The sequence below is a fragment of the Theropithecus gelada genome, chromosome 11, assembly GCF_003255815.1.
Source record: "Theropithecus gelada isolate Dixy chromosome 11, Tgel_1.0, whole genome shotgun sequence".
In the NCBI taxonomy this organism is placed as follows: domain Eukaryota; kingdom Metazoa; phylum Chordata; class Mammalia; order Primates; family Cercopithecidae; genus Theropithecus; species Theropithecus gelada.
Genome location: NC_037679.1, coordinates 15,950,698 through 15,966,367, shown reverse-complemented (window position 1 = coordinate 15,966,367; position 15,670 = coordinate 15,950,698). Strand labels below are relative to the sequence as shown.

At 47.8% G+C, this 15,670-nt stretch overlaps 1 protein-coding gene across 1 annotated transcript; it reads left to right on the top strand.

Annotated features, from left to right (window-relative positions):
• Positions 1 to 3,679: 3,679 nt before the first annotated feature.
• SDR9C7 (short chain dehydrogenase/reductase family 9C member 7) lies at positions 3,680 to 14,972 on the top strand. The gene is made up of 4 exons (XM_025403410.1): positions 3,680 to 4,123; positions 7,638 to 7,896; positions 8,571 to 8,734; positions 14,076 to 14,972. The coding sequence occupies exons 1-4, from the start codon at positions 3,823 to 3,825 to the stop codon at positions 14,291 to 14,293; spliced, it is 942 nt and encodes a 313-aa protein (XP_025259195.1). The 5' UTR covers positions 3,680 to 3,822; the 3' UTR covers positions 14,294 to 14,972.
• The last annotated feature ends 698 nt before the right edge of the window (positions 14,973 to 15,670 follow it).

Here is a 15,670-nt window from a genome sequence, read left to right as displayed (position 1 = left end):
AGGCTGTTAGTAGAGACCTTCAATTTATGAGTCCAGATATCTTAAAAAGAGAGGCTGAGGGAGCTTAGAGTGGCACAGATGTTTCTCGGGTGAAGGTTGGGGCACTCTCTGGGGAATATGGATAGATTACACTTGAGGCATATCATTTGGGGGGCCTGGAATTCTTAGACACTATCCTTCTAATTCAGAGCTCTAAACGGGAGGGAAGGGATGTGCTAGTACATTAAGGATCTTTCCTGATCCTTAACAGGCATCAGAAAAGCATCTAGAAGCCTTTGGGCAAAATGCAGTATGAATATATCCTTGTTGACCCACTGCATGGAGCACTCACTACTCAGCTGGCTGAGATGCCAATCTTCTCTACCTCCCCATGAGTGTCATGCCTACCTTCCTATGGACGTCATGCCCCATTGGGGCTCTCCAAGGCCGGCTAAGCCCCTATGAATCCAAGACTGGGGTGCATGGTTGGGTGGAGCTGGGTGACCTGGGTGAGATGATGTGTCCTGGGGAGAGTAATGGCATGGTGGGAGGGAGCTCTCTTGTCATCTGGATGCCTATTCCACCTTCTTCTTCATGCCCTCAACAGAGTTCCACTGAGATATCACTCAGGACTGGCAACATTAGGTGGAAAGAACCAAGGTGTTCTGCTAAAGAATGGGACCCAGTGGCACTCATAGGTGTCCTGTTGCCTTTGAGTCTTTTGGCCAATTCTGAGGAGTCTACACAATGGGAGGGTGTGAGGAGGGGAAGGATCCACAGCCCACAGCTTCTCTGCCTCCTGCTCCTTCCTCAGGTGTGCATCAACCTGGCCAGTCTATTACACTCTCCCCATGATGGAAATGGCCTGGAGGAAGTGGGTGAGGGTTCCTCTGAATACACCTGTGGACATGGTGTGGGGTGACAGGGCAGCCAGCCTGACCCCTAGACCTCAGGTGCCAGCTCTGGGGGCACTGGCTGGCAGTGGTGTCCTCAATAGGGATTGTGACAGAAGACACAGGAACCAATGTTTGACTCTCTTGAAACCATGGGCTTCTCTGGTTACTTTTGTTCTAGAGCAAAGGCTGAAAAGTGCAGCCATGTGCAGCAAGTTGCCTTCTAGTCTGAGGGGAACATGGGCTGTGAGCTACAGGGAGGAGGAGGCAGATGCCTTCATGGGGATCTGGGGATGAGAGGGACGAACTCAGGAGGAAATTGAAGAGAGAAGTTGGATTATCCCTGCCCTGTCTCAGCCCTTTCTGCCACCAAGGTGAGGGGCAATTGTTTTCTTTCCAGGAATGAATCAAGTAGCCTAGGATCACAGGAGCACACAGAGGGACAAGGAAGCAATGGCATGTCACTAAGGCACTGGCAGGCCCCAGATCCCTTCCCTGGGGCACCTGAGTCCTCTTCTTCTCTCAAGCAACCTCTTTGTAGCACTCAGTGACCGGCCCTCACTTTAACGTCATTGCATTTGGGAGGGGTACTGTTTCATGGGGTGAGAAATAAAGTGGTGGGAGGGAGCTCTCAAGTCCAGGGTCTTATACCTCACTTCCCTCACCTGTGTTCTAGGTTTCTCCTGGGATGTTATTCAGGACTCCGGTGATATTAGGAGGAAAGAACCACATTTTGCTGCTTAGGAAGGGAGACCCAATCACAGATAATGGCATCCCACTTCCTTGGGCCCTGAGCCTCATGGCCCACTTGTCACCCTGAAGAATCCACATTTGTGGAAGGTCTTGAGCAACTGGGGGTAGGTGAGCCCACACTGGCTCTTCCTCCTGTCTACCTCATCAGGGTGTGTCTTGGCCCTCAGAATCTATGCTCTCCCACTGGAGGGAAATGGCCTGACAGAGGAGAGAGCTCCTCTCCTCTGAGATACCTGTGTGCATGGGGTGGGGATGGGGAGTGCAGCTACCAACCTGACCTACCAGACCTTAGGGGCCAGCTCAGCAAGGAGTCCTGTCATCTGAGAGAGGAAGGCATTTCTAGCCCTGGGAGGAAGAGCCTTCTATGTGGTCCTACAGCCCTCACACCCCACACCCTCATGGACTGTGTGTTTAGTTTGAGACCAGGGGAACACTGCCAGCACAGAGGCCCAGGAGGTGCTGAGTCAGGCCCAGGCCGGCGCTGGAGCAGTTCTGAGGTATCCTTATTCTAGGTTTGGAGCCAACTCCTGGACCTCACCTGTGTCCTCAAGAACTGGGATACCCACTGCCCCAGGTCTGCTCAGTCCTTGAGTGACATGGTCTGACCTCTCCCAGCCAAGACTTCTCTGTTCATTCACCCAGGAGGCAGACAGACACTGGGAGATGGTTCCCAGATCCCACATAGGAGGTGCTCTGCCTCGAGGTGGTTATGAAGTAGGTGCGGTTTGCTTTCTACCATTTTCCACTTCCATCCCCTATAAGTTTTGGGTCTGCTCTTCAAGGGTGGGTTCATAATCTGCCTCCCCGCCACTACTTTGTTAAGGAATGGCCAAACCCTGCAGGGCTTTCCCAAGGTGACACCTGCTTTATGTGATTCTACGCTCATCAGACTTGGCAAATGGTGGATCACAGAGATACATCCTTTGTTCCTTCACACTAGAGAACTTTGTGGTCCCATTTCTGTATCAGACTCTCTAAGCCATGAAGGTGTGAGCTGGGACCAGGCTCATCCCAAGGGATGGTGACCCTAGATGTTGATCCAAAGAATCACAGGAGGCTCCAGCATCATTCCCCTGCATCTTATGAAATTCTGGGTGTGGCCCCTCACTACTCACACCTCTGGTTTCCTTATTTCCTTTCCTTTACCACCTTCCCTCTTAGCTTTCTGTAAATTATTTGCTAAATTGCCTAGAATCTCTTCTTCTCCTCCAAGTCCCGACCCAGAGAATTTTCTATGTCTCTGGCCCCAGTTCTCTGCTCCTCCTATATCTCATCCCCTCTTACAGTCAAGGCCTCTGCCCAGACAATTCCCTCAGCTGCCCAGCGAACTCATGATCCCACCTCATCATCTTGCCCAGGGCCAGTCACTGATGGCCTGAGTATCATCCCCAGGGGGTGTCAGGCCTGAGTCCTCCAGGTCTTTCTGCTTTCTGGTGGCTAAGTTTCACATCACCAGCCTCCCCTATAGGAGGGCCCTGCTGCCTCTAGCCTCAGGACAGTGGAGGTACATCCACCTTAGGAGAAATCCATTGCTTTTCATCCTCTCTCCTGGTGGAGACTTACCTAAGAATTCCAGAGAGCTGACGACCTGCAACTTGTTTCTCTTGAGGTTTGGAAGGTACAGAACTAATGTTGTTTGTTTTACATTAATAAATTTGTCTTGAATATTTTCCCTGAAAATAAAACTTAAACTTATTTACATACCTGCACTCATTACAAAAGATTTTGATCTCTGGAGACCAAAATCCCTAGGCTGGGTTGGGGGTAGGGTGGCGACAGGATTTCTAGGGGAGCTGTCTGCGTTGAGTCCTCCTTTTTCATTTGCCTCCCTTACACCACCTGGGTGAACCACCACTCATCACCAACATTGCCAGTGGATTCTTTCCCATTCTTGGCAGCTTTACCCATCAGGGCAGGGGGAGAGAAGGAGGCAGCCACCAGGGCTGTCAGAGGTGACAAGGCTTCAGGTTGGACTTGAATTTCTTGCATCTGAGCTAATTGCTGTGATGATGCATCCACCTATAAAAATTACAGCGTGGCTCACCCAGGGACCTAGATTTGTTGCAAGCTGTGGGAGGGAGGAGAGTTCTTCTTCCAGGTGGTTTCCTGTAGACTGCCTGCTAGGGCTCAGAGGACCAGCTTCTTCCCTGCTGTCTCCTGAGCCCACTCCCTCTTGGCCATCACATTCTCCTGCCCTATGGCGGCCCTCACAGACCTCTCATTTATGTACCGCTGGTTCAAGAACTGCAATCTGGTTGGCAACCTCTCGGAGAAGTACGTCTTTATCACAGGCTGTGACTCCGGCTTCGGGAACCTGCTGGCCAAACAGCTAGTTGATCGGGGCATGAGGGTGCTGGCTGCTTGCTTCACTGAGGAGGGAGCCCAGAAACTTCAGCAGGATACCTCCTATCGGCTGCAGACCACCCTACTGGATGTCACCAAGAGTGAAAGCATCAAGGCGGCGGCCCAGTGGTTGAGGGACCAAGTGGGCGAGCAAGGTGGGGCGAATTACATTCTTTGACTTTCTTGGTTTCTCCTTCTTCCTCTTCCTCTCTCCCGAAGCATCTGACAGTATCAGAGACCCTGATGTCCAGATGGGGTAGGAGGGGTGACATAGGAAAGGCTCCTGCTTCAATCTGGTTGGAAGCCACTGCATGGTTTGGCCTGTTCACATGAAGGGGTGATTTCCCAAGGAAGTTTTCTGTCCTGGAAACTCAGAGAGACAGGAAAGAGGTCTCAATAGGAAGTGAGGGGGGAAGATGTGTTCTGTGTGTCCAAACCTCTAAAAATGGACATGCCTGGCTGGACATGTTGGCTCATGCCTATAAATCCAGCACTTTGGAAGGCCGAGGCGGGAAGATCATGAGGTCAAGAGATGGAGACCATCCCGGCCAACATGGTGAAACCCATTTCTACTAAAAAATACAAAAATTACCTGGATGTGGTGGCATATGCCTGTGGTCCCAGCTACTCGGGAGGCCGAGGCAGGAGCGTCACTTGAACCCTGGAGGCGGAGGTTGCAGTAAGCCAAGATTGCGCCACTGTACTCCAGCCTGGTGACAGTGAGACTCCATCTCAAAAAAAAAAAAAAAAAAAAAATAGGATGTGCCTCTCTGAGGTTTCAGCAGTCCTAACCATCAGCTCCTGGGGAAATATAAGCACATTTCTTGTTGGGATCAGGATAAGGGGAAGGGGGAATGAGACAGGAGGTTAGATCCCATGAGGGGGTGCAGTTTCTCTCCTTGACTATGTCAGGCAAGGGAGAAAGAGATCTGGTCTCTTCTTGACATCATGGTGGGTGTTGGTTTGACTTCAGGGCAAGTATGTAAGTCAGAGTGGCTGTTCCTATCGGGAAAGGAAGCTGTGGACTGGGGCTGGCCCAGGACTGCGTGGGGACCTGCCTCATGCACTCGCAGCACACAGGGTGTGGGCCCAGGAACAGGAGGAACAGGATGGCTGGGTTGCAGAAGCAGCAGACTAGAGGAAGTCCTCCCTCCTAAAGGAACTAGTCTGGAGCCCATGCACAGGTCAGGGCAACAGAGCCCTGGAGCCAGGGGGATCCAGACAGTAATTCCCTGCTTGATTCTTCTCCTTAGCACTTATCACTAGTCAATGTACAATAGATTTTACTTATTTATTGTCTGTTTCCTCCTAGAATAAAGCTTCCTGGGGACAAGGATTTTTGTCCCTTTTATTTACTGTGCATCCTTAGTACCTAGAATAATGTCTGGCACCTAGTAAGGTACTCAATAAATAGTTTTCGAGTGAGCTAATTAATTAGTAATTCAGCAAGAGTGAGCCTCTGTCTTCAGCAGGCTGTCTCAACCAGTTCCCTACATTCAGCCTTGAGCCACTTGCCTTAATACCTCACTTAGCATGTTAGTTTCCTGTTGCTGTTGTAACAACACAACTGTACAGTCTGAAGACAATATAAACATATTATCTTGTAGTTCCGGAGGAGTAATGTCCAAAATGGGCCTCACTGATCTAAAATCAGTCAGCAGAACTGTGTTCCTTCTGGAGGCTGTAGAGGAGAATCCGTCTCTGCCTTTTCCAGCTTCCAGAGGCAGCTGACATCCCCTGGCTCCTGGCCTGCTACCTCCATCTTCAAGGCCTGCAATGTTGAGCCCAGTCTTTTTCACACTTTTCTCAATCTCTCTGATTCTCTGGTTTCTGCCTCCTTCCACTTAGAAGGACTTGTGATTATATTGGGCTCACCAGTTTAATCCAGGATAATTTCCCTGTGTTAACTTCCTCCCTAACTTTAAGGACAATTGATTAGCAACCTCCATTCCACCTGCAACCTTAATTCCCCTTTCCCATGTAATCCAGCAGATCCACAGGTTCCAGAGATAATGAGGCTGGCGACATCTTTGGGGGACCATTATTTTGCCTAAGCCACTGGGCAATATCCTTGCCTAAGAAGCACCGGGAACTGGGCTGGGTAGGGGGATGGGAGAGGAAGTTCTTGTGTGCTTTCTCATTGCTCCTGAATGCACAAAGGCAGGGAGATTGGGTAGGGGCATGGCTTCGGTGGGGACCCCGGCCCTAGAGGGAGGGGTAGACTAGGATTTATGTTTGTGTTGAGACCTGCCCTCAGGAGACAGTGGGATGCGCCTGCAGAGTATCCTGGGGCTGCTGAGGCTGGCGCTGTCAGGGGAATCACCAGGGCAGTAGGGCTTGGGGAATCCTTGCATGAAGGAGCTGGAAGGGGTCCTTGAGCAGCGTTTAGAGGGGTCTCCAGTGTGTCTTTAGCATTACCCTCCCTCTGGTGGAATTTTTTTGGAACTCCAATATGTAAAACAAATGAAAGGAGAGCTTCTCCTGCATTTTCCTCCTGCTAGAAGGCTTGCAAAATACAGTCTGGAAGCAACTGTTTTAGTCCAATCTGATGAAGAGTCTGAGGCCCAGAGAAGGAAGTGACTTGTTCAAGGCTGGAGGTAAAACCAGGACTGGACCTGACGCTCTTCAACCCTGGGCCCCTGCAAAGTTGAATGATCACACTTAGCATTATTTCTTTCCATTTGTACCAACCTAATTGAAATATCTCAAAGACAGTCCTCATCACATTTTCCATAATTATTTTATTTAAATAATTTATATATTTATTTATAAATATTATTATTTCCTTCTAGGCTTGTGAGTTCCTGGAGGGATAAAATGCTGTGTTGTTCATTTTATGTCTCCTTTGCCCTGTATTTTACTTTATTTTATTTCATATCATTTTATTTCATTTTATTTTCAGAGACAGGGTCTCACTCTGTCACCCAGGCTGGAGTGCAATGGCACCATTATAGCTCACTGTAACCTTGAACAAGGTAACCTGTAACCTGGGCTCAAGTGATTCTCCCACCTCAGCCTGCCAGTAGCTAGAACTACAGGTGCATACCACCACACCTGACTAATATTTTTTCTTTTTTGTAGAGACGGGAGTCTCACTCTGTTGCTCAGGCTGGTCTCAAACTCCTGGCCTCAAGTGATCCTCCCACCTCAGCCTCCCAAAGGGTTGTGATTACAGGTGTGGGTCACTGCACCTGGCCTCCTTCACCCTACAATTGTCACAGACTAGATACATGCATGAATAAATGTGTAAAGATGGATGAATGAATGAATGGATTGATTTTGGTAGTATGTGAAATGCAGTTGGTTATACTTAAGTGAATAGAGAGGGAGAAGCATGATGGGGAAGGGATCTAAACACTAATTCATTGGTATGAAAATGAAACTCTTATCCCAACGCTTATAGCTGAAATGCTGTTAGCTAACACCTTGATTGTAGCTGGCACAGAGCGCCAGCTAGTCGGCAGACTTTACTTGAATTGGGAAAAAGTGTCCCTTCAGGGAAAATGAATTAGTAAAAGATACACCTTTCTTTTATGTTATAGCCTGACTGGGTTGTGTCTTGTGCACCTGCTCAACCATCCTTGAAGGCACTGAGCCTGTGGGGAGCAAACCTTGGTTCTTTCCCAGGCCCCCTGATGATTTCTATGTGGTTCTCCATCTCACCCCCAGGCCTCTGGGCCCTGGTGAACAATGCTGGTGTGGGCCTGCCCAGTGGTCCCAACGAATGGCTGACCAAGGAGGACTTTGTGAAGGTGATTAATGTGAACCTGGTGGGACTGATCGAAGTGACCCTTCACATGCTGCCCATGGTCAAGAGAGCCCGGGGCAGGGTTATCAACATGTCCAGCTGTGGTGGTCTTGTGGCCGTCATTGGTGGTGGCTACTGCGTCTCCAAGTTTGGCGTTGAGGCCTTCTCTGACAGCATCAGGTAAGTGGGCCCTGGTACTAAACCACTCCAGGTGGAAATCCCGGGGGTTAGAGAGGGTTGGGAGTGACAGCTTGTGGGCAGGGGAATTCTGCAGACAGGAAGCTAACACAATAGCAGAAGGAAGGTTAGACCTCAAGGTGCTTTCTCCAAGGACCAAGAGAAGGTATGAGGAGAAGAGGTAGGGTGGAAATACGAGGCATCAGGTGGGCCTTCCCTTGAGCAGCACCAGGGTGAGTGAAACCCTGTTTGGGCCTGTGAGAGGAGGAGGGAGAGTCCCCCATAAGACAGACAGGCCTGGAGGCAGAGGTCCCTTCTGGAGGTCTTTAGAGGAGCATGCAGGTGTTGTGTAGACCCACACCCTTCACCATGTGGGTGTTGAGTGAGGAGTTGCTAAATGGGAGGGACCTGGTGGGAGGTAAGGCTTGGCCTAGATTCTCTATTGACTTCTTCCCGCCGGTTATGCCTAATGCAAATTGCCCAGAGACTGCTGGGCCAGTCTGGGAAAAGGCTGAGTACCTAAGGAAGGGCTTAGTTGCCTAAAGGCAATGCCAGGGCCATGCACAGGGGGTGAGGGAGGCATCTCTAAGTTCCTGAAAGACAAGCCCATCCAGAGGTGACTCTCCCTGATGATTGTCATCTTGAGACCCAGACTGAGCACAACTCTTCTTTCCCAGGCGTGAGCTCCACTACTTTGGGGTAAAGGTCTGCATCATTGAGCCAGGGAACTACCGGACAGCCATTCTGGGCAAGGAGAACCTGGAGTCACGCATGCGAAAGCTTTGGGAGAGGCTGCCTCAGGAGACCCGGGACAGCTATGGAGAGGAGTATTTCCGTAACTGTAAGTTCCTGAGGCAGGGGAGGGGTCTCTAAGGGGGGCGAGTGGGTCTTGGGGTCATTAGCTGGCTTTCCATTTACAGATGGTGAGACAAAATGCAGAGGAGTTCAGGACCCAAGGTCACACAGTGGCAGAGCTGGGGTTTGAGAATAGACAGCAAGCGGCAGAATCATCACTGCTGGAGCGGTGCAGCGAGTTAAGGGCAATTCGGCCCACTCCTGGCACCTGCCCACACAGCATCATGATGCAGGGGAATCAGGTGAAAATGCACTGAGATAAATATAGTGAAGAGATCAAGAGCATGGCTGCTGGAGCCAGACTGCCTGGGTTCAAATCCTGGCTCTACTACTTACCAGCTAGGAGACTTTGGGCCTATTACCTAGTTTTCCCATGCCTGAGTTTTCTCATTTACAAAATGGAGCTAAAGATAGATAGTGCCTCCTTCATGGGGTTGCTATGAGGGTTAGTATGTGTGAAGTGCTTTGCACATTCCGAGTGCTTGTTAATAAAGAAGAAAATGAGCACATGGGGATTTAAAAGAGAGGGTCTCTAGGCAGCTCTCTTTCTCTCCCTGAGCTGAGGGTCTCCTGTGAATCATTGGTGTTTTTGGAGGGTAGAGGTGGGACATGGCAGCTGTTTATCCTGCTGCCCCAAAACTTTGTGCTGCGAAAGTTGTCTGCTGGACATCATACGTCAACAGAGCACAAAGCCAAGACAGCCATTTTTTTCACTTAATACATACACACTTTATTGCATTTTTGTTTTTTATTTTTGTTTTGAATCAGTAATACAAAACATGCAAGGCTGCCATGTCCCAAGCATGTGTGGGGCTGGAGAGCTGGAGCGGACATAGCAGTGTGCCTGCCCCTCACTGCCTGTAGCTTATGGCCCAGTAGGGGAGACAAACATTAATAAAAACACATGTGTTTATGGTAGATGTGGATAAGTGCAACAGAGGAGAAACAGGGTTGTGAAAGAAGAATGAAGCAGGAAGTTGGGGTCCCAATTCAGGTTGTGGTGAAGGGGAGAGCTTCTCTGAGTTGACTTTGAGGAGGAGTAAGAGTTAGGTGTTGCTGGGAAGGGGAAAGAAGGGACTTTTTTTCTGCAGGAAGGCTCTGAGGCAGAAAACTCCATTTGAGGAACTTTAAAGAAACCAGCAGGTGGGAAGCAATGGGAGGTAGCTGGAGTATACAGAATAAATTAGAGCATCAAAGCACACTGAGGATTAAGGGGTGAGGGAGAGGAAGCCATCAGGGGTGAGTGCTAGCTTTACAGCTTGAAGAATATGGTGGATGGAGGTGTCATTCATTCATTGATTTAGGGAAGCCTCAGGGAAAAATGTTTGGGGTACCCCTTAGGTAAATTCATCTTTTAGTGCTAGACATGTTAGGATTCTGTGAGAAGAAAATGTCTAAGGATTTACATTAGTTGGGACTTACTCAGTGACAGAAGATCCAGTGCTAATTATTTAAGCAGAAAAGGAATTTCTTGCCTCACCTGACTAAAAAGTTGAGCAAGATAAGCTTCAGGTACAACCTGACCCAGACTGCAAATGATGTTGCTAGGACCTGGTTTCACCCATTTCTTGGCTCTGCTTCTTTTGCGTTGACTCCAATCTCTAAGCTCTCTCCCCTGTGGGAGCCGCATAACTGCAGCATCTCTTCACCTCCACCTAGGGTGAGGTCTGCTGGGAAAATAGGAGAGTTCTTTCCAGTACCTCTCCCAAAAGTCCTAATGTACACTCTGACTTGGAGGACCTATGGTGGCCACATCATAGGGGACTACGAGATGCACCCAACCCTAAACCAGTCACTGCGCCCAGGGGAATGTGAAGGTGTGATTGGCTCAGGCTGGGCCTTGTGCTCTGCCCAGACCAATGGACACGGTGTTGGGGAGGCATAGGTCCCCAAAGGGAAATGTGCTGTCGTTGGGAGCAAGGAGAGTAGATGTTAGTGTCTGTGGGGAAGAATATTTATCCTCTGTGTGATCATTCTTAGCAAAGAGTAGTTCAAATTATTTGTGGAGCTGCTCTGAGGCTGGGGCAAAGTGAATTCAGCCAGTGTCTGGAAACCTCACAAAGTCATTTTCTAAGTAAGCACTCAGGGTGAAGAGTGATTGTAGCATCTTTAGTGTGGTTCATGGAAGAATATGTATAAAGGCAAACTCCTCTGAAAACCTTGTCCAGAAACTGGTATTGTTATACTAAAGAATAGTAAGGATTGGGCTTATGAAATATGTTAGGCCAATTCACCTGTAGTCCACACCATAATTTCAGAGGAAAATTTTCAGGCAGTGCTCAACTACACTTAGATAAACGTTTTCCCAAGTGGTTATACCAGAATTTTCGCTTCAGTTGCCCAGTGTTTATTGGGATACAGAGATGAGACAGTCTCCGGGAAACTAGCAGGGAAGATGTGAAAGTAAATACACCACCACATGAAGAATCTTGCAATAATGGACATGCGTACAAAACAAGCAGCAGTGCAGACTTCACTCCGCTGTCACAGAAGCCTTACAGAGGTGACAGTTAATGCCTTAGTGAGTTTTGAAGGATGAATAGGAGTATACCAACAGGGAAAGAGATGGTGGATGTTTTACACAAGAGGAAGGGTGTGAGCAACATTTTGGTGACCTGACGTAGCATTGTATGCTTTTAGAGGTAGTGCAGATTCAGGCTTGTATTCCAGCAGTCCCCCTAATCATGTTGTACAGCTCTCCAAACTTGTTTATCCATTTATAAAGTACAACTCTTCTCTCATGGATTGTTAGGAGATTTAAACAGAAATGCAAAATACTCAGCTCTGCCACAGTAAGAGCTGAACAAACCTTTGCCATTGCCATTATAGTCTGGCAGGAGTGCTGTGGGTGGTGATTGAGGAGGGGAGAGATTAGGAGTCAGATCATAAAATGCTTTGATTGCTATACTAAGGAGCATGGCTCTTATCCTAAAGGCATTAGAGAGCCTTGTAAATGGCTCTGAAACAGCGGATCAGATTTGTGTCACTGTGGGAAGGATAAAAAGGCCACCTGGGAGACTACTGCAGAAACCCGGCGAAGGAATGATAAAGACATGAAGTTCTAAGTCATGGTGGTTCTGGTGGTGGGGGGTGGCTGTGTGACAGACAGGAGAGATATTTAGGAGTAGTCCTGGAGCATCACTGGGTACGAACTCAGCAAGTTGCTGTGGCTGACCAAACAGGCCCCTGGCTTGTAACCCCTAGGAGCAGGCCTGATACTTTATAGACTTTATCTTGCTTAATTCTCCCAATAACAAAAACGTTTTCCCAAGTGCCCAACTCCAAAGCCTATGTCCTTCCTCACTGTGAAGGAGAGTGACAAGGCCGGATGGGTCCTTCAGTCTCCCTTCCCACTCCATGCCTAGCAGGGTGCTCAGCACTGAATGGCAGCTAATATCTATTTGAGAAAACAATGAAAGTAGGTGCCTTATACCCTTTCCCATGTGTGGGGTACCTTCTTCCACCCCACTGCCTATGTAAGCCCTCCCCACCTCTCAGAACCCAGTCCCCAGCCCATCTCACCATGTCAGCTTGCTCCACCTCCTCAGCCCACAAAGGTTTCCCTGGCTCCGAGGTGGCAGAGACAGCCCCTTGGGCATCCTGAACGATTCCTTCGGCCCTCAGTCCTGCTGCTGGTGGCCTCTGTGCCAGCTCTATGGTCAGAGGTCAGGGTGTGGTTTCCCAAGACATTGCTGCCTTATGGACAGTCTGGCTTTAAGTTAGTGTGGCTCTTGTTGAGATCCCAAAATGTAGTTTGGCTTTTTCCCTGCATCAGTTTTCTTTCCAGGAAACAGAAAATGGAGTTTCTCAGAGTCTGGGGTAAAGGGGACTGAAGTGACACTGCCCCATTCTCACCAACCACCCACAAGGATCCTGGCCCCGAGTGGGTGAATTCCTTGCCTGCCTGGACCATTCTCAAAGTCAGGGCAGCTTTGGCTTCCTCTCCATTTTCAAGTTTTCATCCCTCATCAGGGCAGTCTGACTTTGAAACACCATTTTCTCTGGAGTCCTCAGGGCTCTCAGTGAAGCATGAATCCCTCTGTCCTGGGGTGAGGATGCACATGAGGGCCTGGTGGGTGTGTGGTGTGGCCCTTCTCCTATTTATGTCATGAGCTTTGGCAGACTTGTACTACCTGGGGTCTTGTCCCCATCTCCACTCCTGGGTGCCAATGCAAACAGAACAGCCCCTCACATTTGTGAGGGCCCCACGAGGTGCTTGTCTATTCCTTAAATTGTTTGAGTCCACAATGGCCAATGATCTTATGACCGAGGTAGGGGCAGTATTACTATTTTTAAATAATATTTTCTCCTGCATGTTTTTGTTTAAATGTGGGAACCCTAGGAAGTACATAGAAGGAAAAAAAAAAAGGCTGTCTTCCCATCATGTTTGCTATTCTGTACTCTCCCAGTGTCTACCCTGCTATTAATCATCTTTTGGTATTCTCCAGGACAGACTTTTTTTTTTTTTTTTCTGAGATGGAGTCTCACTCTTGCCCAGGCTGGAATGCAGTGGTGCGATCTTGGGTCACTGCAACCTCCTCCTCCTGAGTTCAAGTGATTCTCATGCCTCAGCCTCCCTAGTAGCTGCGATTACAGGCACGTGTCACCATGCCCGGCTAATTTTTGTATTTTTAGTAGAGAGGAGATGTCACCACATTGGCCAGGCTGGTCTCAAACTCCTGCCCTCAGGTGATCGACCTGGCTTGGCCTCCCAAAGTACTGAGATTACAGGCTCGAGCCACTATGCCCAACCTTCAGGAAAGATAGTATTATCCCCATTTTACAGATAATAAAAGTTTAAGCTCAAGGTAATATAACTAATAAGTGGCACAGTTTTAAGAATGCTCACAGTTCTTCTCATCACCAGTCTAATGCAATAGTAGGAAAAATGCACAATTGTTGAATTCAGGAAGATAAATAAGATTGATGCTTTATTTATTTATTTATTTTGAGACAGCGTATCATTCTGTTGCCCAGGCTTGAGTGCAATGGTGTGATCTCGGCTCACTAAAACCTCTGCCTCCTGGGTTCAAGTGATTCAGTATCTCAGCCTCCTGAGTAGCTGGGATTACAGGCAAGTGCCACCATGCCCGGCTAATTTTCATATTTTTAGTAGAGATGGGGTTTCACTATGTTGGCCAGGCTAAGATTATTTATAATAGTCTTATAAATGTGTGTTTGTATAAGGGACCACCTGGAGGGTGTGGCAGACCTGTCTGAAATGTTAGATCAGGGATCTCGTGGAAAGCGTAGTTGGACAGAATTCAGAAGAAATCATCTTTTATGAAGAATAACAGAGCCTTTTTCCACTGTCTGCCCTCAAACAGATACTGACAAGTTAAAAAACATAATGCAGGTGGCAGAGCCCAGAGTCAGAGATGTCATCAACAGCATGGAGCATGCTATTGTTTCCCGGAGCCCTCGCATCCGCTACAACCCTGGCCTGGATGCCAAACTCCTCTACATCCCCCTGGCTAAGTTGCCCACCCCTGTGACAGATTTCATCCTGAGCCGGTACCTTCCAAAGCCAGCGGACAGTGTCTAAACTGGGGAGGCTCAATGGGTCAGTGGAGCCTAGAAGTGGGGGTGGAAGGAAGGACTGTGGGGTCACAAAAGGTAGTATCAGATATCCTGGGGACACTGGCTGCAAAGGACGCTTGGCTCAGCTGACACCCACTGCTGTCGAATTTACCAGTAACTTCTAACAGAAGATGAATGCCTCTTCCCACCCTCTGGGACCACACAGAAACCTGAGGTGGTGTTTGCAAGTTCAGAGATCTGCAGCAATGGCTCCAAGGACATCTGTCACCCAGTCAGGATATGGCTTTTTCTGGTCTTGGAAAAGTCATGGAGAAGAAAACCAGCTCCTGAGGAATCATGAGCCCCTTTCAGTTATCACTGCCACTGAGAAATACTGTGGGACAATCTTGCCTCCAGGAGAATCTAACCACCTTCCTACTGGGTCCCTCAATATGCATGACTTCATTCACATAACCCATCACTGAAGTACCTAGTAGGGCAGATAGGGAGTGCAAGATTACATCAGACAAAAGTTTAAAATATTTTCTTTTTAGATTCTTCTATCTATAGGTGATTGGGATCCACATGAAATAACATTCATTTATTTAATCACCATTGAGTCATTTTTCAAATATTTATTGAGCACCTACTACCTACCAGGCACTTTGTAGGTGCTGGGGGAATATAAAGATGATTAAACCATGGTCTTGGTTATTTATTGTTTATTTTGTGTTTTGCTTTGCTTTGTTTTAGCACAATATCTAGTAGCTTAGTTAGGACAAACAATGATAGAAGGAATCGAAATCAGAATACAAATTTTTAGAGCTATGAAGGACCCTAGAAGTGTTCATCCAATACTTCAAAAAATTGGCTGTACCTTGTAATCACCCAGTTAATTAAAAAATACAGACTCCTGCACCAATATTAGAAAATCTGATTCAGTAGGACTGAGACAAGACCCAGAAGCATGTATTTGTAACAAGGACCTAGAAGATTCTGATGCACCTGAGCAATTGGGAGCCACTTATTCCATAGAATAAGTAACTTAACACTCAGAGGGGGAAGTGACCTACCTAAGCCCCCAGCTTAGTAACTAAGACAAGGATAGAAATGAGGCGTTCAGACTCCCAGACCAGGATTCTTTTTCAGTTATAGGAAAATCCATTTCTGAAGTTAGTAACACTGTCAAATAAGTCATTGAACTAATTTTTAAAAAAAAGACTTAAACTCCTGGGTCATATGAAGTTCTATTGAAAAGACTTTTTTTGATCTTGATAAATGGTCATGTAATAAAGGTCAAATGTTATTTTTTTAACTAAAATATCTTTAATTTGGGTCTCTTCAACATCTGAAAATAATCAAATATAATCCAGGTATATCTGCAAAGACTCTTTCCAAATAA

Coding starts and splice junctions, on each gene's coding strand:
- SDR9C7 (XM_025403410.1), top strand. CDS start 3,823: ATGGCGGCCCTCACAGACCTCTCATTTATGTACCGCTGGTTCAAGAAC. Junction 7,897..8,570: donor GCCTTCTCTGACAGCATCAG/GTAAGTGGGCCC, acceptor CTTCTTTCCCAG/GCGTGAGCTCCACTACTTTG. Junction 8,735..14,075: donor AGAGGAGTATTTCCGTAACT/GTAAGTTCCTGA, acceptor GCCCTCAAACAG/ATACTGACAAGTTAAAAAAC.